The 21,830-nt window shown below is 41.6% G+C and overlaps 1 protein-coding gene across 3 annotated transcripts in view; it reads left to right on the forward strand.

Annotated features, from left to right (window-relative positions):
- MYO1D (myosin ID) overlaps nucleotides 1–21,830 on the forward strand; it is a 350,887-nt gene that overhangs the window by 84,566 nt on the left and 244,491 nt on the right. For 2 of the 3 annotated variants that reach the window (XR_009560338.2, XM_030862141.3), the window contains exons 2-4: nucleotides 16,282–16,490; nucleotides 18,393–18,486; nucleotides 20,877–21,042. Coding sequence is in view for 2 of the 3 variants with exons in the window: in XM_030862141.3 (XP_030718001.1) it covers nucleotides 16,282–16,490; nucleotides 18,393–18,486; nucleotides 20,877–21,042 (469 nt within the window). In the remaining variant the exon portion in view is untranslated. Of the gene's footprint in view, nucleotides 1–13,733; nucleotides 13,782–16,281; nucleotides 16,491–18,392; nucleotides 18,487–20,876; nucleotides 21,043–21,830 lie in introns of those variants that run through there. The other variant, XM_060290464.2, reaches the window with a different exon arrangement.

Raw genomic sequence — 21,830 nt, forward strand, 5'->3', positions numbered from 1 at the left:
CCTTCTCATGATGCTGACCGACTTGAAATTTGAACCTTTCCAGACACCCCAGCAGACAAAGCAACACAAACTGAAAAGCAGTCCATTTACTGATGTCAACCCAACTGCGGTATTTGACAGATTATGTTTTATATTCTCAAGACTTATCTTGTTTTCATTGAGCTATACCTTAAAACGCTCTGTTTCCTTTTGCCAGGTGAATGAGTTGTGATCTTTGGTAAAAGTGTCTTTCATAGTCAAGAGATTTAGACAGTGTACTGAGAACTAGTCATTGTATTTTAATTTTTAACCAAATTGCCTGGGACCTTAGGAGATAGCCTTTATGGAAGTGGGTTTTGGATTGTTTCTAGTGTTTTCTTATACCAAGAAAGGAGAATCACTGAGTAACTTGACATGACCAAATTCAGTTAGTGAAAAATTTAAAATAGAATCCAGATATCTACTCTCTCTTTAAAATCTTTTTCTTGATTTTAAATTGGGCAGTAGAGCATGTGGTCCCCTGGCAATGTTTGCCCACCGTGACAGGTAAGGATTTCTGGCTGCCCTCTCTGTTTTCTTTTTTTTTTTTTAATTTTTATTTTTTAAATTTTATTGAAGTATAGTCAGTTTACAGTGTTGTGTTAGTTTCAGGTGTACAGCTGCGTCAGATCTTAATTGCAGCACGCGGGATCTTTCGTTGCAGCGCTCGGGGTTCTCTCTAGTTGTGGCACGCAGGCTCCAGAGAGCGTGGACTCTGTAGTTGCGGCGCACAGGCTTAGTTGCCCCGCGGCATGTGGGATCTTAGTTCCCTGACCAGGGATCAAACCCGCCTCCCCTGCATTGCAAGGCAGATTCTTTACCACTGGACCACCAGGGAAGTCCCCCCTCTCTGTTTTCTTAATACTCTCCCACCCTCTGTGTTGTTCCCTTTGTGTCCAAGGGATCAGATTTAATTAGATTGTGAGAGAAAGAAGAGGAACGTCTTCAGTTGGCTGTCCCCAGGAATTAGCCCGTCCAAATCCCGGTCACCTCCTAAAATTCTACTCCTCCTCCGCTGTCCCCGTTCTCATTCACAAGCAGCATCGTGGTCTGCTCAGCTGTGGATGTGAGAAGGCTTGACCCCTCCCTCTTTCTCACCCTTCACATTCCAGTCGAAGTGATCCTGTCTCATCAGTTCTGCATCTGCTCTTCAAGCCTGTGTGCCGCTCCGTCTCTCCACTGCTCTGTCCCAACCAAAGCCCTGGTCATCCCTTCCTGGCGCTGATGCAGAAGCATCCTCACTGCTCCACCACCAGGCACTCGATCTTTTCCACCCCGTGGTCAGAGGGGGCTTGCAAAAAAGCAAATGTGATCAATACTTACAACCCTGCCCTTGAGATACAGCCCCAAACCCCTGCGATGTGCCTGCGGGGCTTGCATACTCTAGCCTCTCCCCTCACGCCCCTGGCATCACTGTCCCCTTGCTGTCTCTGCTGTGGTCACATTGTCCCGCTCTGGATTCCTCAGGCACATGTTCTGCCCTCCACCCATGCAGTGTACATTCTGTTGCCTCTTCCCCACACCCCTGTTGAGGTGCTGTCCTTCTCGTTACCCTGCACTGGGGCGGGGACAGGTCTGCCTGTTTGTTCCTCCACCCATGGCTCGCAGCACAGTGCTTAGAACCTGGGCACTAATAATGGTTTACTGAGTGAATGAATGAATGCAAATAAAATTAAAGACAGCAGTAATAACATTTAAAGTTACTATTTCTCTACAAGGAATGTCTTACTATATAATAGAACTGTGTTTTGAAAAAGCAATCATAATCTTAAAAGGTATATATCAGAAATAAATTATTTCCATAGGGAGGGAAGGGTAGGGAAGGGAAGGGAGGAAGGAAGGGGAGAAAAGGAAGGAAGGGAGGAAGGAAATGAATGAATGAATGAATAATTCAGCCAGGCATCTCCAGACCACACTTTCTGGATGACTACCTTTGGTGTTGCTCACATGAAGAGATGTTGCTCTGGAGAAGAAAACCAAGAGATGAACTCGGGAAGCCTATAACAGCCCCGCCAGCAGCCCTGGCTAGTTTCCTATATCCTGGGAAAAGCCTAAACGTTTTTATGGAGGGGTTTTGGCTTAAGAGGGTCCGTCCTAGAAGAACGCCTTTCTGTCCATGATGCCAGCTGGATCACGATTCATTCCACTAACAAAAGTGACCCTTGCCTGAGGATAAACGCAGCACAGCACAGATGCAGCAAGCGGGGCAATGGGACCCGAGCGGGGGAAAGACACCTCCTGCCATTCAGAGGGCGGGCAGCGCCGCTCACGGTAAAAATAGGACCTGGTCTTCTGCACGACGTGCCAGTAGTGTGCCTCGGGGTCCACGGTGGAGTGTCTCATTTCTTATCACGGTCCTGGGAGGTGAGGTAGATACTAGCATTGTCCCACCTTTCAGATGAAGAAAGACCCTCTCTAGCAGAGAGGTATGATCACTTGCCCGTAATCGTAGAGCCGGTTGGTGCTAAACCGCCGTCAGGTTCCAGAGCATGCTTTCTTCATGCACCCTTCTGTGTGCTGTGAAGGTCCAGGCAGGCCTGTGTGCTGCACTGGTGGGCCGAGGTGGTATATGCTCAGGCCTTCTCTTCCAAGGCTGCAGTGTGTTAATAAAAAGTCAGCATAGAGCACCCATCCTATCTCAGATGCTCGTAAGGCAGAGTAAACCAAGAGGGGCCTAGAGTTACCCATGTGGAGGTTGTATAGTCACATAAATAGCTTAAATGTCAAGTAATTTAATTTTTAGGATGCCTTCTTTGAACCTTCCCACTGCTAGAGATGGATTAAGTATCTTTTCTCTAAGCTTCCATACCATCCTTTCTATCTTGTTGTTGCCTTAAATCTTTTCTGAAACAGCAGAGTGTGTGTATCTGTGTGTGTGTGAGAGAGAGAGAGAGAGAGAGAGAGAGGGGGAGGGAGGGAGGGAGGGAGGGAGAGGGGGAGAGAGAGAGAGAGAGAGAAGGAGGGAGGGAGGGAAGAAGGGAATGATTTTTTAAATTATGTAATTTTTAAACTCTCTTTCATTATGCTTACCACATGGCCTTGTCTGTTTATGTAAACCTTTTAGTACAATGCCATGCCTTATTCTTTGTAACTCAGGCTCCTGGCATAGTGCCTGGCACACGGCACTTATTAGTTACTCACATGTTTATGAACACACACAATCAGCAACTAGCGGAGTAGGATTCAAACCCAGGGCTCCAGGGCCGTATAACTCTAAAGCTCGTAATCTTTCCAGCACAGTCCCTGCCCATCTCAGGATGGGGATAAAACGAATTGACTCCATCACATAGAGACCATGATTTTTTCCAGAAGCAGAAACAAGATGCCTTCACCCTTGGGAGAGATTCTCCCCTAAGAACTGGGGAAGGTGAACTGAGCCGTATTGAAGTTGACAGTAAGCTAATGAGTGTTGCATAAGTTTGGTACACCAGTAAAGAAAGGGATCAAAGTTTTGTGTACTTTGAAAATAAAACTGCAATATAGGCTGTCCTTTTGAAATGGGCCAGCATCATTGGTTGAAAAAACGCATACCCAGGAAACAGAAATCTCATAGATTGTAAGTGGAAGTATAAATTGCTGCAGCTTCTTTGGAAAATAATCTGGCAATAATTCATAAACTTAAATTGCAGATAATCCTCTGAATTACCAATTTCAATTCTAGAAATGTTTTCTACAAGTGTATATACACATATGCACAAAGGAATATATGCCATTATATATATAGTTGCATTGTTCATAGCAACAAATGATTGGTAATAACCAATTAAATATTTTACTGTATATTCACCCATGAAATGAAGTACTCTACAGGCATTAAAAATAAGGCTTTTCTCTATTTACTTACATGAAACCATTGCCAAGATATATATTGTTTTAATTAGAGAGACAAAAGTCATCCATGGAAAAGACTACATGAATGCATATGTGTGTGTATGCCTAAACTATTTCTAGAAGAATTCACAGGAAACCAGCGGCAGTGGTTCTCTCTGATGAGGGAAGCTGTGGCAGAGATGAGAGAAACACTTTTCACTACCTATTCATTGATATCTTTTGAATCTTTTACTAAGAGTCTGTATTGCCTATTCAAAAGTAATAAATTAATAAAATTTAAACCTACTATATAAGGAAGAGTGGAAGTTGGATTTGTATTAGCAACTTTTAATTTTGATATAATTTCAAATTTACAGAAAATTTCAAGAATACTACAAGAAACTTCCTAAGAGTATACCTTGCATTTAGTTGTTATATCTCTCTTTTTTTTTTCTTTCAGCCACGCTGTGTGGCTTGCGGGTTCCTAGTTCCTCAACCAGGGATCAAACCCATGCCCTCAGCAGTGAAGGAAATGGAGTCCTAACCACTGGACCGCCAGGGAGTTCCTGTTGTGTCTCTTCTAATCTGGATTGTTATTCAGCATTTGTCTGTTTTCTTGACTGTGAAGTTTTCCACTTATTTTGTAGACTATCCTTCAACTTAGGGTTGTTTTGTGTTTCCTCCTGATTAGATTCGGGTTGTGTGTTTTGGGCAGACACCACAGAAGTGATGGCCGTGTCCTCACTGCCTTCTACCAGGGGGAACTGTCTTTCTCTGGGTTCTCAGTCCCCAGGCTACAGGAGACACAGCTCTCCTTCAGGACACACATAGAAGCTTTCAGGTCATTTCATGGCTCTTGAGCTGGGAATTTGAATCCCTGAGGGCATCCTTTTCATTCACCACTTTTTCCAGGGACATTAGGACCTCCCAGCCAACTTCCTATGCTTGTTACTTTTCCAAGAATGTTTGAAAATATATATAGTCACCCAGCTCTTTGTTTCTTACAAAAGTTGATTAGGAGTATCCAATGGAGATTTTTTTTTTTAGGTGAGTTTATTTTTATTTATTTATTTACATTTTGGCCACGCCTCACGGCATGTGGGATCTTAGTTTCCTGACCAGGGATCGAACCCGTGCCCCCTGCAGTGAAAGTCTGGAGTCCTAACCACTGGACTGCCAGGGAAGTCCCCGCGATGGAGATATTGATGTATCTCTGTGGCCAGATCACACCATCGACTACCAGTGCTCTCTTTACTACTAGAAATAGAGTCATTAGTGGCTGTAAATCTAATCATATTAGAGAGCCAATTCCAGAACCCCCAGAACCAGTTCAGAAAACTAATCCTGCAACAGGAACCGTCCTGCACTGTTGGTGGGAATGTAAATTGATACAGCCACTATGGAGAACAGGATGGAGGTTCCTTAAAAAACTAAAAAGAGAACTACCATACGACCCAGCCATCCCACTACTGGGCACATACCCTGAGAAAACCATAATTCAAAAAGAGACATGTACCACAATGTTCATTGCAGCACTGTTTACAATAGCCAGGACATGGAAGTAACCTAAGTGTCCATCGACAGACGAATGGATAAAGAAGATGTGGCACATATATACAATGCAATATTACTCAGCCATAAAAAGGAATGAAATTGAGTTATTTGTAGTGAGGTGAATGGACCTAGAGTCTGTCATACAGAGTGAACTAAGTCAGAAAGAGAAAAACAGATACTGTATGCTAACACATATATATGGAATCTAAAAAAGCAGTACTGATGAACCTAGTGTCTGGGCAGGAATAAAGATGCAGACGTAGAGAATGGACTTGAGGATATGGGGAGGGGGAGGGGTAAGCTGGGACGAAGTGAGCGAGTGACATGGACATATATACACTCCCAAATGTAAAACAGGTAGCTAGTGGGAAGCAGCCGCATAGCACAGGGAGATCAGCTCGGTGCTTTATGATGACCTAGAGGGGTGGGATAGGGAGGGTGGGAGGGAGGCTCAAGAGGGAGGGGATACGGGGTTATATGTATACGTATGGCTGATTCACTTTGTTGTGCAGCAGAAAGTAACACAACATTGTAAAGCAATTATACTCCAAGAAAGATGTGAGGGGGGAACCTCATCCTTAAAATCCTGTTCCTCTGGAACCACTCCTTTTTTTTTTTTAATTAATTAATTATTTATTTCTGGGTAAGTTGGGTCCTTGTTGCTGCGTGCAGACTTTCTCTAGTTGCGGTGAGCGGGGACTGCTCTTCGTTGCGGTGTGTGGGCTTCTTATTGTCGTGGCTTCTCTTGTTGCGGAGCACAGGCTCTAGGCGCACGGGCTTCAGTACTTGTGGCACATGGGCTCAGTAGTTGTGGCTCACGGGCTTAGTTGCTCTGCAGCATGTGGGATCTTCCCAGACCAGGGATTGAACCCGTGTCCCCTGCATTGGCAGGCAGATTCTTAACCACTGCGCCACCAGGGAAGCCCTGGAACCACTCTTGGTACCAAAATCTGTGTTAGTTTAGGTTACCCAGAGAAACAGAAACAACAGGATAAGAGAGAGTGTGTGTGTGTGTGTGTGTGTGTGTGTGTGTGTGTAAACAGTTTTTGGCTTGCGTAATTTTGGACACTGTGAAGTCCAAGAGCTGCAGTCGGCAAGCAGGAGACCCAAGACAGCCGATGGTGTAAATTCTAATCTGACTGTGAACTAAGGCAGGAGACCTATGACCCAGCCAGCTCAAAGACAGCCAGGCAGAAAGGATGCCTTCTTACCCGTTTATTCTAATCAGGCCTTCGATGGTTGGATGAGGCTCGCACATTGGGGAGGGCACTCTGCTTTCCTCGGTCTGCTGATTCTAATGTAATCTCAACTAAAATGACCCTCACAGACACACCCAGAATAATGTCTGACCAAATGTTTGGGCACCCCGTGGCCCAGTCAACTTGACATATCAGATTAACCACCACAAGCACATGTGTTCGTTTGTTTCAATATTGGTGATATTAATTTTGATCAGTTGGTTTAAGTGGTTATAAGGTTTCTCCACTAAAAATTATTATCTTTCCCTTTTGTAATTAATCAGTGATTTGTGGGGAGATCCTTTGGGTCTGTGTAAATATCCTCTTCCTAGTCACACTTTCAACTCCTGGTTTAGCATACGTGGACCATTTTCTAACTCACATCATTCCTTCTGTATTTCTTAAGTGGCATTCCACTCTAAAGAAGGGCTTTTCCTTCTATTATTTATTTCTTTTTTACATTGGTGGGGATTCATAGATTCTTATTTTATCCGAAGGATTATAATGTTCCTAACGTTACTTATTTTAATGCTCATGTGGTCCTAGATTTGGCCAGGAGCCCATTCAAGCTTGCTGCTCTGGCCTTTCGACATGTCCCCATTGTTCCTTGAGTACTTCCCTACTTTCTGGCTCAACATGCTATTCCAGTTTCATCTTCTACTTTCCCTGTCCAAGCTCTGGAGTCAGCTTTTCCTCCAAGGAGCCCTGGGTCCTTTTAGTTAAGAAGGACGGTATTTATAAGCCAACATCTGGGTGCCATTGCTTCTAAGCTCTCTCAGCAGACGGAGCTAGGAAATGTATGTGTACATACATCATCCCCCCTTTTATCTCCCATAATCCATAAATTTATATTGAAATCTCCAATTCTAAGTCAACCCCATGTATTTTGTAACTTCCTTCTCTTAACAGTGAAAAAAAAACCTGTCTTGGTTGGAGTAGGTACCGTTCAATCATATTTTCCTGGAATAAAAATTGCTATTTATATCTAGATTATGTGAAGTTTCCCACATGAAGGGAAAGATTATTTTATGTTGGGTCATGGGGATATGGCCCATTTTTAACTAGATGACATCTTGCTATATTTAATACTCCCCCTACCCCAGTTTTTGAAAGTCACAAGGAAATAAGAGAAGTGAAACAAAGTATATAAATAGGAAAAAATGGTAATGATGGCAGGTGATATAAAGTTTTGCACACCTGATAGCCTGGATTTTCTCTGTCAGTAGAATGCAAAACCATTTTCTAGAGAGTAGAGGTGGGCTAAAGGAATTTATTCATTCATTCCTTTATTTTTTCATTCATCAAATATTTAACCACCCCCTGTAAGTTCCAGGAGCATGTTGCATGCTGAAGATAAAACAGTGATCAAGATAGATATGATCTGTACTCCCCTGGAGACAGACAATAAACAAGAAACTGCTTGTGGTAAATACTATAAAGGAAACAAGGAAGTGTGAGATGATGGGGGTGGGGTGCAGTTTCGACGGGAAAGAATTTGTTTTATTCTCAGCCAGAGCACACAGTGACCAGTAGCTGGCATGAGATGAGCCAGTATCTCAATATCAGATTGGCCTGACATGGAGGTTTTCCACGGAAGAGATTTAAGGATAGGAGTGAGTAGTTAGATTTATATTTTCAGGTCATGCCTCCTGCTGTATGGAGATTGAAAGGGGTCAGACCAATTAAGACGATACCTGTGATGGGGAAGATACCTGTGACTCCATATTCTTGCTAACACTGTGCACCATAAAACTCTTGATCTGGGCTTCCCTGGTGGCGCAGTGGTTGAGAGTCCGCCTGCCAGTGCAGGGGACACGGGTTCGAGCCCTGGTCTGGGAGGATCCCACATGCCGTGGAGCAACTACGCCTGTGAGCCACAACTGCTGAGCCTGCGCATCTGGAGCCTGTGCTCCGCAACAAGAGAGGCCGCGACAGTGAGAGGCCCGCGCACCGCGATGAAGAGTGGCCCCCGCTCGCCGCAACTAGAGAAAGCCCTCGCACAGAAACAAAGACCCAGCACAGCCAAGAATAAATAAGTAAATTAATTAATTAAAAAAAACCCAACTCTTGATCTGTAGGTGAGAAACTGTATCATATTGTTGGTTGGATTTGCATTTCCTTAAATGTAAGTGAAATTGAGACACATTTTCATGGATTTTATTTTGGTATAACTAGTTGCATCAGGTTCCTAGAGTCGCTGCAACAAATTACAACAAACTGGGTGGCTTAAAGCAATGGGCATTTATTGTCTCACAGTTCTGAAGGCTAGAAGTCCAAAATGAAGGTGTCAGCCGGCCATGCTTTCCTCTGAAACTTGTGGAGGAGAAATCCTTCCTTGCCTCCTGCTAACTTCCAGTGGTGACCATCAGACTGTGGCATCCCTTGGCTGGTAGCTGCGTCTGCCTCTGTCATCACAGGGCATCCTCCCTCGGTATCTGTCTGTCTTCACAGGCATTTTCCTCTTCTTGGAAGGATACCAGTCATACTGGATTAGGGCCCGTCTAATGACCTCATCTTGATCACATCTGAAAAACCCTATTTCCAAATAAGGTCACCCTCCCAGGTACCAGGCATTAGGACTTCAACATACCTCTTTGGGGGAACACAGTTCAAGCCACCACACTAATAATCTGCATTTTGTTCTTCCAGGTGGCTAGCTCATTTTCTAGCACTATTTATTGACATTTATTATTGGTATTATTGCTGTTTTGAAATGTCACCACTGCCATATACTGAAGTCTTCAGGAATACCAATTATGTCACCTCCGTTGTCTCCCACTTCTAGAATTCCTTCTTTCTATTTGAATTTTGTTTTTCCATTTCATTTTGCTTACATTTCTCTACCCCTTCTTCTTGGCCCTGGCTATTTTCAGCAGTGCCCATTCCCCTTTTCTTTGTCTTTTAACGTGACCTTCATTTCTTTGGGGTTTTTTTCTTTGAGCTCTTTCAGTTTATCTCCTTTAAAAAAAATGGGTTTAAATATGCTTTTGCTCTTTTTTAACAATGTTTTCTTTGATCACTTGGTTTATAGGGCTATGTTTTCTTTACATTCTTTGCTTTCATGCAGAAGTATTTTTTCATAATTTTTCTCCTTTATGGCGCACTTTTTTTTTTTCGTGGATATATTTTTTTTTTTTTTTGCGGTACGGGGGCCTCTCACTGTTGTGGCCTCTCCCGTTGCGGAGCACAGGCTCCAGACGCGCAGGCTCAGTGGCCATGACTCACGGGCCCAGCCGCTCCGCAGCATGTGCGATCTTCCCGGACCGGGACACGAACCCGTCCGTGTCCCCTGCATGGGCAGGCGGACTCCCAACCACTGCGCCACCAGGGAAGCCCTCGTGGGTATTCTTGATCTGCTTTTTGTCCATCCAATTCTTTGCCTACTTTTTTCCTTGAACATCTTATCATGGGCGCCATTCTGTTTCACTTTTGATTACTGCCATCTTTGAATAGGTGTGTTTCATTCTGGGTTGGTTAGTTGCTGAAAAATAGTGTGTAGAAGGACCAGTAGATCGCTGAGTTTGGGATCTGTTATTTCTAGACTCCTTCCCACCAACACTCTGCCCTGAAATGGCAAGAAGTTTGCTTGACTAGCAAGCAGGTCCCTTACGTACGCCGTGAGACTCCTGGGAGGTGAGTTAGCATTACCTCTTCTCATTTATGAAGATCACCTGCCATAGAGCAGCTGTATCTACTTTTTCATTTTTCTCCTCTCTATTCTGACAGTCTGCTTTTTTGCAAAAACATATTGAATAATTTCTACTCATTTCTTCACGTAGCTCCACCTTGCAGCTATTCAGAAGTGTCAAACGGGACCCATTTTGTTCCGCAGCCACCTGCATCCTGAGACCCTGCTGTTCTTGTCAAAAGACAGTTGCCTTGGCCACTTAGGGACTGCAGCCACTTCTGGAGGACTTGCCTGGGCTTTGCAGAGGCACACACTCACTCTTAGCAGCCTTCTTCCATGAGGGCTCGTTTTCCAACACTTCACACCCTTTCTTCACAGATTGTGTTTCCGAGTTGTAGCTAGTTTTCTGTTTCCTCATAGGTAAAGTTTTCTTTTCTGGTTTTATTTTGTCTTGCTGATTATCAGAGGGTAGAGTAGGACTCAGATATCATTACTCCAGCCTCCTTAAATGAGCATCCCTTAGGTGGTACATGAAGTTGATAGTGGACCCAACCCTAGAGAACTTGAGTGTTTAGAGATCTTTAGGAAAGAGCAGCCAGCAGAGGAGACTGAGGAGGAAAACCAGAGAATGTGGCCGCACAGAAGCCAAGAAAGAATGTGGGGAGGAAATGGGAGTCAGTGTCAGATTCTGCTGGGACACCAGTAAGATGAGGAGTCAGCCAGTGGATTTAGCAGTTTCATTGGAAACTTACTTTGGGAGGTTTGATCAAGGTTTATTGAAGTGCTGGACAGGAACCCAGATTGGAGTTGGCTGAGGAGATAATGGAAGACAAAAAAAAAAAAAAAAAGAAAGAAAAAGACAAATGGCGTGTGTAGGTGAACATTCCTGAGAAATGTGAACATTCGAAGCAATTTAAGATTGCCTTTGCGTTGAAAAGGGAAAGAAAACAGGCCAAATCGATGTGGTTAAGCATCACCTATTTGAAACGTACGTTCTCATGAAATAAATAGTATTTATTCATGAATAAAAATATTATTAAGTACATAGTAGACTATTCACAGAGAATTTTCCTCCTGGCGATAGAGTCCATATAGTTTAAGAAGTCGATCAAGGGTAACACTGAATTCTGTTAGTGGTGAACTTAGAATCCTCGGGAGTACATTTTGGGATCTCATCATCCAAGATAAATTCCTTTTTCTCTTCCACCCGACTCGAAAGGTAAAGATAGTTTTGTCTCTCGTGTTCAGCAGGTGTTCACATTCTGCCCACTCTCCCTTTGAAACAACTCAGATTTCTCTTTCTCTCATTTCTATGGTTGTCCCTTTCATTGAGGCCCAGCCTTATTGATCTCTTTAGCTAGAAAAGTCTTCACTTTTTTTCTTGTTTCCAGTCACATCAAATTTAGACTTTCTCAGTCTGGTTTTCAAAGCCTATCGTGTCAGAAAATAACCTAAGTGTCTATCAGGAGACGAATGGATAAAGAAGATGTGGTACATATATACAGTGGAATACTATTCAGCCATTTAAAAAAAGAAAGAAATCTTGCCATTTTTGAAATGAGGGCATTATGCTGAGTGAAATAAGTCAGGGAGCAAAACAAATACCGTACTATCTCACTTATATGTGGAATCTTAAAAAAACCCAACAAAACCCCAAGCTCATAGTTACAGAGAACAGGTTAGTGATCGCCAGAGGTGGGAGTTGGGGCGGGGAGGGGGGGATGGGAAATGGGTGAAGGGAGTCAAAAGGTAACAACTTCTAGTCATAAATAAGTCATGGGGATGTAACGTACAGCATGGTGACTAGAGTTAACAACGCCGTGTTGCCTATTTGAAAGTTGCTAAGGGAGTAGACCTTAAAAATTCTCATCACAGGGAAATATCTGTAACTCTGTATAGTGACAGATGTTAGCTAGACTTCTTGTGGTGACCATTTCACAGTATATACAAATATTGAACCGTTATGCTGTACACCTGAAACAAATATAATGTTGCATGTCAATTATACCTCAATTAAAAAAAAAATCCTGTCATATCAAATCTGACTCCCTCCTACTTTTCCAACTGTTCCCTGACATTCCCTAGTACAAGTTTTCTGCTCTGGTTAGGCCAGCCTCCTTCCCGTACTTCTAACCTTGCCGCATGGTTCTGCCTTCATGCTTAAGTTCATGTTCGCAATTAGCACTTCTTTATCTTTAGGATTGTTTTGTGTGTGTTGCCCCACCCCCAGTGTCATACTTCTCTGTAGGGTTGTACACATAGTCTGTCCATGTCTGATCTGAGGGAGCTGCATACATCTTGACTTATAGGTAATCTTTTATAGAAGCACATGTGCAAATTAACGAGGCTATGTTTTGTAAAAAATAAATGTTTCAGGGACTTCCCTGGTGGCGCAGTGGTCAAGACTCCGCACTCCCAACTCAGGGGGCCCTGGTTCGATCCCTGGTCAGGGAACTAGATCCCACACGCCTGCCGCAGCTAAGAGTTCACCTGCCACAGTTAAGGAGCCCACCTGCCGCAGCTAAGACCGGAAGCAACCAAATAAATAATTAATTAATTAAAAATAATAATAATAATAATAGATGTTTCAGAATTGATGTACAAAAGACTCTTGTTCTCCAGAGGCATAACCTTGGTATTTTCTCCATCACTACTCACTAATTCAAAAACTTTTTAGAACCTCTTTGTTTCATTCAGAAGCCAGTGAAAATATCCAGCGCGTCCAATACGTATTTTTAATAAACTCCTTAAAGAAATTGTTTTAAAAATCAGTTGCTCTTAAGCTATTTTCACCATGTCGGAGGTTTCAAAGGGGAAAAAAAAAAATCTGAACAGAGCGAAGACGACAGTAGCCCTGGTGTTGGGGATGGGTACCAAGGATGGCTTCCTCGAGGAGCTGAGGTTCAGGCTTTTGAAGAAGGTGTGGGGATCTGCCAAGCAGAGGGGGGAAGAAGAGGCAGGTGGAGAAGGGCATTCTAGGCAGAATGGACCCCGTGGGCAAACCATGCAGGCATGGTGGCCTTGGGAACTGTAACTAGCTCATTAGTGTGAGAGCAAGAGTGACCTGGGCTGGAGGGGTGGGAGTGGTGTTGATGTGTGGAAGCGTGTGGGGAGTTAGGAGGGTCCAGTGGAGAGAAATGTGGAGGCCAGAGCACAAAAGGCTTGTGTGCCCTACTGTAGTTTGTATGTTACCCTTCCATATCACAAGGCATTTGTTGTGATCTTTGCCACCATGGTACCTGCTTTTAGTATCTCACCTATCACACTATGTCATTATTATTTATAATACTTCCCTGCTCTTTATTCCTTTTTTAATCCCCAGGGTCACACACAGTGCCTGACACGAAGTAGTTATGGAATAATGAAAACCTGAAATATTTCAACTATGCAGAATGAGTGATAAAAGTTTGTCATAAAAGGTTTGCACACAGAGGTCCTAGAAATGCCTTCCTTGGTCTCTTGTAAGAAGCGGTTATCACGCATTTGTCATCTAGGATAATTACTGCCATTCCTCCTAGAGGCAAACCAAAGAGGTGAGGATTACCTAAGTGCTTGCTTACTTCATACCCTGAGGTGCTCCAAAGCAAATGGAAATCTTGGGTTGGTGTTAAGATGTATGCTGACACCATCTACTGGTGATTTTGAGACCTAACCGAATTGAAAGTTTCGTCTTTAACAACCAAACTTCTGCTGAAACATTGTAGTTAATATCGTAGTTTGTTAAGCCTTTGCCACTGTCTTCAAGTTCATAGCTACTCAGTGGATGGTTTTATCTATTGTGTTTTACAAAGATGCTCAGAAGTTTTGATAAACAAAACATTCTATTTGAAATAAAATGGAATTTCAGAGAAAGTACATAGTTGGACGGACCTGGAATCTTAGAACGACATTCTAATCTCATATGTTATTTGCTGTCTCTTAGTCACAGAGTTCCAGACTCATGAGGCAATTTTTTTTTTCTAACATCCTTCTCCTTCTCTTTATTTTTCTGTTTGGACAGTGTTTTTTTAAACTAAAGAATTTTGTCCTTTCAATTCTTATCTTTGAAGATAGCTGTAGAGCATGTCCTTCAAATTTTCAGGTTAAGCCAGAAAGGCTTAGCTTCTTATTATTTTTGTGGGTCTTTGAACATGAGTTATGTAGACATTTTGCTTATGACTCGTGTTGATTGACAGCTGAGGCAGGGAATCAAATTAGGATCACTGCATTAATTCCTTGTGTGTAGGGATTGCCGTGATTTTCGTAGCAATGTTAATAAAATAAAAGCATTCATTAAAAATCTCCTTCATGCAGAACATAATTGGATGCATAAGATTAATTGCTTTTTTTTTTTTTTAAGTACTAAATGCCAGAGGGAGGGAAGGGTATAATTATCTCCATTTTACAGGTGAAGGAGGCTGAAACTCATGGAGGTTAAGCAGCTTTCATAGGCTCGTTGCTCTTAAGTTTGCAGTGTGAGCCTTTGGACTCAGGTGTCAGGGATTCCAGGGTTGGTGCCTTTAGCTACCATGTAAACTTTCTGTCCAACAATGGGGAGGATGCAAAGGAAAACCACAGGAGAAAAATGCACAGAAAACCTTCAAGTGGTCAATAACTCTTATTTAAACATACACTAACTACTTGATAAAAATCTTGGTCTTAATTTATTGTTGACATTATCAGCATGTCTGTTTCCACTCCTAATTATAGCCGACAGCCTTCATTCCAGTGTAAAGGGAGTTTAAGGGTCTCGCCCTTTGGTCTCAAATGCTTTAGTTATTTCTCTGCTGCTGTGACTCTACAACAGGAGTGCTCAGAGACCCGGCCGCTGTCCATGGACCAGCATTCTCCCATCCTGGTGTTCCCTTCTCCCAGCTCTTGGAAGTGAGCTCTCTCTGCCTGTGCCTCTCGGCAGGTGGAGAGTGTAGTGGCAGCCACTTGTGTAGAAACGTCCATTTGGGTGTTGGCCTCACTCTGGTTCATAGGTGTTTATATGTGTGAGTTAATGTGTCGATCGTAAATATATATGGGTTTTCTAAATTTTATATTGAATTTTTTCTTTGCTAATATAGACACGTGATTTTGCGCAGTTGGAGTCATATCATGTATGCTGGGTTTTTTTTTCTTAGTTCCTCTGGCTTTCCTTCTCATCGCCCTACTGTATGTATTTAACAATACGTAAGACATAATATGCAGCCTTCCATATTTTTCCATGCTCATGTAATCATTTACAAAATATATTTATGTACAATTTATATACATATCATATACATATACAGGGTGGATTTTTAGCTTCTTATATGTGCGAGTGGTGGGATCGTGTTAACCTTCTTAAAATACACATACCTTTCAACCAGCTATCCCAGTCCTGGGAATCCGTTTCACAGAAATAAAGGCACTGAGTTGTAAGATTATGTGCCAAGAGTACTTTCTACAATATTGTTCATAATAGCAGGAAGGATGGGGGGATGATTGAATAAATAAGGGTCTATCTGCACTGTGGAATTTTAGGCAGTCATTTTTTTAAAAAGCGAATTCGATTTATGCCAGAAATGTCTCCTCTACCATTCTCTCTGGTATGGATTTTGCTGTGTTTATTTTATTCCTTTACTGACATTTTAGTGGGATTTCAAGAGGGAGAAGAAATAAACGTATTTGGACAATTTTCTTTACAACTGAAAATCTGACTAAATGGATTTCAAGACCTGCTCCGGCTTCTGTTATCTTTTCCTCCTAGAGCTCTAAGGTTGTCTTCAACTCTTTTTATTTCTTACCCTTCTGTATTTTGGAAATTAGGAAATCCCCAGCCTCCAAAATATTAAATTCTTTCTTCTCTTTTGGCTTCTAACCCCTACTTTTCTTTTCTACCAGCAGCATCCAAAGGAAGCCAGCCTCAAGCATTATCTCTAAAAGTAAACTCAGAACCGTGAAATGTCACTTCAGAAATAGTTCCTGGGATGTTTGGATTTTCTTGGAAATAAGAGACTCATAGGAAAGAAATAGCATCTCTGTATAACCACAGCTCCATCTTCCTTTTCTTTGGCTTCTGTGCAGATTTGAAAAAGGGCGCATCTACACATTCATTGGAGAAGTCGTGGTCTCTGTGAATCCCTACAAGTTGTTGAACATCTACGGGAGAGACACAATCGAGCAGTACAAAGGGCGTGAACTGTACGAGAGACCGCCGCATCTTTTTGCCATTGCTGATGCTGCTTACAAGGCTATGAAGAGGCGATCAAAGGACACTTGCATTGTGATATCAGGTATTTAAGGAGTTCCCTGTCCTTCCAAGGTCAATATGTATTTAACTTACTTGGTACTCAAGGGTCCGAACAGTTGATTAGGTCTTTTTTGAAGTTAAAAGCTTAAGTAATTTTATAGGAGAAAAAAAAAATGTAATGCCAGATTATTTCTATCATTTCTGAGCATCTGCTAATCTTGGTTCATTTACACATTACATATTATGTTTGGATGGACTTCTGGTCAATTGTGTAGACTGAGGTGACATGGGAAATTCATCCTCCCATCTCAAACACGGAAAACTACTGGATAAAAATCTAACAAAAATCATTTTAGACCCAGGATACCCTCTCCCAAGCTGTGGGACTTTTTTTTCATGCTAATAATACCTCATATTCGCATGAGTGGCTTTATACTTTTACAAGGCTTTGGTGATCTTTATTCCATTTTGGTTATCAGTGCAGCTCTCTGATTGGTAAGTAGGACAGTTGTGTTTCTACTTCACAGATGAGGATATTAAGGGTCAGAGAAGTGAGGCAACTTAGTGTGGGAGTTGAGGAATTATATCCTAAGGCTACATTTTATTAAAACAATTTTTTTTTTTTGCGGTACGTGGGCCTCTCCCGTTGCAGAGCACAGGCTCCGGACGCACAAGCTCAGCGGCCATGGCTCACGGGCCCAGCCGCTCCGCGGCATGTGGGATCTTCCCAGACCGGGGCACGAACCCGCGTCCCCCACATCGGCAGGCGGACTCTCAACCACTGCGCCACCAGGGAAGCCCTAAAACAAATTTTGAAGGCAGTATTATTGCCTGATTGTAAAAGGTGGCGGGGTGGAGCGGGAGGCAATTTTATAAGTGTATAAAGTGAAAGCACAAAGTCCCTTTCCCTTGAATACCTTGTTCCCCCCCCCCCAAATTCTAGCAGTAACGCCTGTGAACAATAAAGCATTTATCCTTTTAAACATTTTCTCGGTGTGTGCAAATACGTATAGTCACACATGCATATGTAATTATAAACATAGAATTATAGAATTATGTTATAACTGCTATTCCATAACTTGTTTTTCCATTTAACAATGTCTAGTGGACATCTTTTCATTAGAGTACCTATAGAAGTCGTGCATTCTCTAACAGTTGTGTCGCATGCCATTGAATAGTTGAATCATAATTTATTTACCCAATCCTCTACTGATGGGCATATTATTTTCAGATTTTAGCTATAACACATAGTGTAGTCTGCAGAAATAGTCTGAAAACCTTTGAAGATTATCATTGGATTATATTAGTATTTTTAGTATTTCTAGAGTATAAAATTCTACAAGTGGAGCTTTGGGTCACAAGGGATAAACAGTTAAAAATCTGGGTTGATAATTATAACCGTATCCCCCTCCCCCTCCTTATGTCAGTTGTCATGCTTTTTCTGTGACACCATATGTCTAGAGCTTGCGGCTTTTGTTTCGCTTTTTCACTAAAATTGCTCTCATTTTCTGAAAAAATTATTTCATCCCCATTAAGATTTTTTAAAACTCTGCCATAGAAAACAAAGTTATGTGAATTCTGCCATGGCCACTGTTTGTCACTTTCTCGTTTCTTTTCCACTGGACTTCAGAGTCACTAAGTACTAAGGCTATAAGGAATTAGTTTACCACGTTTTATCCCTCGATATTTTTACTAAGTAAATCTTGATCTGTAATCTGTTATTTTGCTTCTACAGTAGTTTTAATTTTTTCAACATGTTCAGATCTGTTAGAACCAATCCCATATCGACAGGATGAAATAACTCAAAATAAACCCCCCAAAAACCAAACAATGAAACATAAGGGATTTCAAATGAATAACTAATGTCAAAACTTGAAATTATTCTATTAAAAATTATTCTCTTGGTTTAAGTTGTAATCCTAAGCCTTGCACAATTTTTCCCCAGGGGAAAGTGGAGCTGGTAAAACGGAAGCCAGTAAGTACATCATGCAGTACATTGCGGCCATCACCAACCCCAGCCAGAGAGCGGAGATTGAAAGGTAAGCGCAGCCTAACAATGCGAGGAAGTCCTCACTGGAGCTTCATTTTCTATACAGACTTGACTAGGTTAGGCCTAAACTCGGATATGCATGGAGTGTTTATTAATGGTTAAATTACTTTGATTCCCTTCCTGCATACTGTCCCTGTACTTTCCTTTATATCCCTCAATTTCTATATTTGTTTTTAATAGAAAGATACTGCTAAGGTGATTCTGGTCTATCAGCACTGCCTTCAGTGTTATGTGTGCTCAGCAAAGACGTTATACTTTACTGGTAGTTGTATTGTTCAAGGTCTCACAGGTTTCTTGCTGTTTCTACTATACCAGCATCTTTTGTAAACTGTGTTCTACACTCCCTAGAGTGAAAGGGGGACTCTGGGAGGCAGATCCATGCCGTTCCATCATTGCTAGAAGCGGAACCTTGGTATTAGAAGCTCTGAATAGGGTTCATTTCCTGAACGGGTTTCAGGCCACATCATGCTCTGCTCACAGCAAGATGAGTGATAAAGCGGGTGCGCACTGTCTGGGGCCCAGTGTTCAGCAGAGTGTCTGGTATGTGGTATTTACGTAGTAAATATGTAAGGAATGAAGGGATGGGGTTTTTTTTAAAAAATAAGAAAGTAGGAAGTGTGGCTATAAAGCAACATGACTTGACTTTCTTATGTGGTGTGGACTTTTTGAAGAGGAAAAAATAAGAGCTTTCCAAAGTTGCTACTTTGAGGCTCAGTATTTATTTACAGAAGAGTCACATTCCGTATATACATCTCAATCTTCAGTTTGATGAATAGACAGAAAGGAAGCTGGGTTGGTCTGAAAGCAGAGAGTTTAGACTAGACTACCCTGCATGGGTAGAATTGGGCTAGATTGCCAGGTCAGAAGAGGTATTTTTCTTAATAGTGATATATCCCCAATTCTGATTCTGATTTGCAACCTAATAGGACAAGAACAAGGATATAAGTAAGTTTTTAAAATTTCCTTTGGAGCTGAGGAGCGTAACCGGCTGAGAACTAAATTAATTTTATTTCTAAATCCAGTTGGTACAGTGGAGTAAGGCATATTTACATTTACTAGTTTTTTTATTATTATTATTATTTTTTTGGCTGTGTTGGGTCTTTGTTGCTGCGCTCAGGCTTTCTCTAGTTGTGGCAAGCGGGGGCTACTCTTCGTTGTGGTGCGCAGGCTTCTCATCACAGTGGCTTCTCTGTTGCAGAGCACGGGCTCTAGGCGCGCGGGCTTCAGTAGTTGTGGTGCATGGGCTTAATTTCTCCGCGGCATGTAGGATCTTCCCGGACCTGGGCTCAAACCCGTGTCCCCTGCATTGGCAGGCAGTTTCTTAACCACTGTGCTGCCAGGGAAGTCCCATTTACTAGTTTTTTAAGAGCATATCTTACCACAGTTTGATAGACACTTTCCTTTATTTACCATAAGCAAGCAGTTTCCCTTGCCCCAATTATAATTATACTTTCATTCATGAGGAGATAAATTTGTAGGGTCACTTACAGTGGTAGTGGAAGGACCAGGGGATCTGGTACATCAGGTTATTTCGGCGATATGCCCATATAAGAGGAATTTTGTCAGTGAAATAGAAACAAAGACATAAAGCCTAGAATGAAGTTAAAATACATCCACTGGGAGAGACTCCTCTATAAAGAGTTAGCATTCATCGAATAAAGAATGACTTAAATACCTGGTACCAAAGAGAGATTCCATACAGCTTCAAACGAAATGATGAGCAGTTCCTAAACTAATCAGGACCACGTTTATGATGTATTAACCAAATGCAGTAAATTTCACTAGGCTTTATAAGCAAGAACTTTAAAAAATAGAATCATTTTCTGTATCACCCGTTCTTTTCAGAACATCTCTTTTTAGGATTTTTCTTTATGTAAATAAAATATGTTCATTGAAAAGAAACAGTAAAATTTACAGCATGATGTAAAACATGAAAGTTCCCTGAAATTCCACCCTACCTACCTCATCAACCTAGGTAACCATAGTGAAGTGTGCTGTACCCTCCAGGTTTGTAAGCATTTATACTAACGTGTGTGTGTGCGCACACACACACATGCCCCCACACACGTGCACACACACACACACACACACAAATCCTGCAATACGTATTATTTTGCAACTTCATCTCTCATTCATTAATGTTTTCTGCACATCTTTCTATGTCACTACATATTATACTGGGAAACAAAAATTTATTTTTATCCATCCCTATTGGTGGACATTTAGGTTGTTTGTAATATATATATTTTTTGATGTTACAAACAATGTTACAGTCAGCATCTTTGTACACAGATTTGCATGTCTTTTAATGAAATTTAGTTTCTTTAAAGCCCCAGCCTTTAAAACTTTCACAGTGACTTTCATTTATCTGTGTTAAAGAGTGAAGAATATGTTGCTTAAGTCCAACTGTGTCTTGGAAGCTTTCGGAAATGCCAAAACCAACCGGAATGACAACTCAAGCAGGTTTGGAAAATACATGGATATCAACTTTGATTTCAAGGGGGACCCTATTGGTGGACATATCAATAACTACTTACTGGAGAAGGTAAAAAGTGCTTAATTTCTGAGGGTAATGTTTGCAAATGCTGATTTTTTTTTTTTTTTTGGCCTAGAGTTGTTTTTTCAAATTGAGTTATAATTAACCTACAGTATTAGTTTCAGGTGTACCATGTAGTGATTCAGTATTTTTATACATTCTAAAATGATCACCACAATGAGACCAGTTACCATCCATCACCATACAAAGTTTACAGTATTATTGACTATATTCCCTGTGTACATTACCTCCCCGTGACTTATTTATTTTGTAACTGGTAGTTTGTACTTCTTAATCCCCTTCACCTATTTCATCCGTCCCCCACAACCCCATCCCCTCTGGCAACCACCAGTTTGTTCTCTGTATCTATGAGTCTGTTAATGCTGAATGTTTTTTATAAAAACCTGATTATATTAGTAGAATTTCTTTCATTGCCCCAAAGTAGCTTTTAATCCTGTTCTCTGTTCCTTCCTGCTCCTCAGTTAGCTTTCTATGGCAAAATAATCTCTTTTTGTGTTCTCTTATTAGCCCTTACAGTATCAAGCTGGGAAAAGTTATAGACTTTGTACGTAAAGGTTTAGGTGGGGGTGGTGGTGAGGGGTGCCAACTTTTGGGTAAGGTTTAACAAAAACCTATCTAGGACTAATCACTTCTACTCCTTCTACACAACCTCCCATGTTTTTATTTTAATTGGCAATCTCGTTTTCTTCTAGTTTCTCTTTGTTCACTGCTTTATAGTAACATAGATGTACTTTGTGATCTTACAGTCTAATTATGCTGCATTAGGTGTGTGAAAA

The sequence above is a fragment of the Globicephala melas genome, chromosome 20, assembly GCF_963455315.2.
Source record: "Globicephala melas chromosome 20, mGloMel1.2, whole genome shotgun sequence".
NCBI classification, from domain to species: Eukaryota; Metazoa; Chordata; class Mammalia; order Artiodactyla; family Delphinidae; genus Globicephala; species Globicephala melas.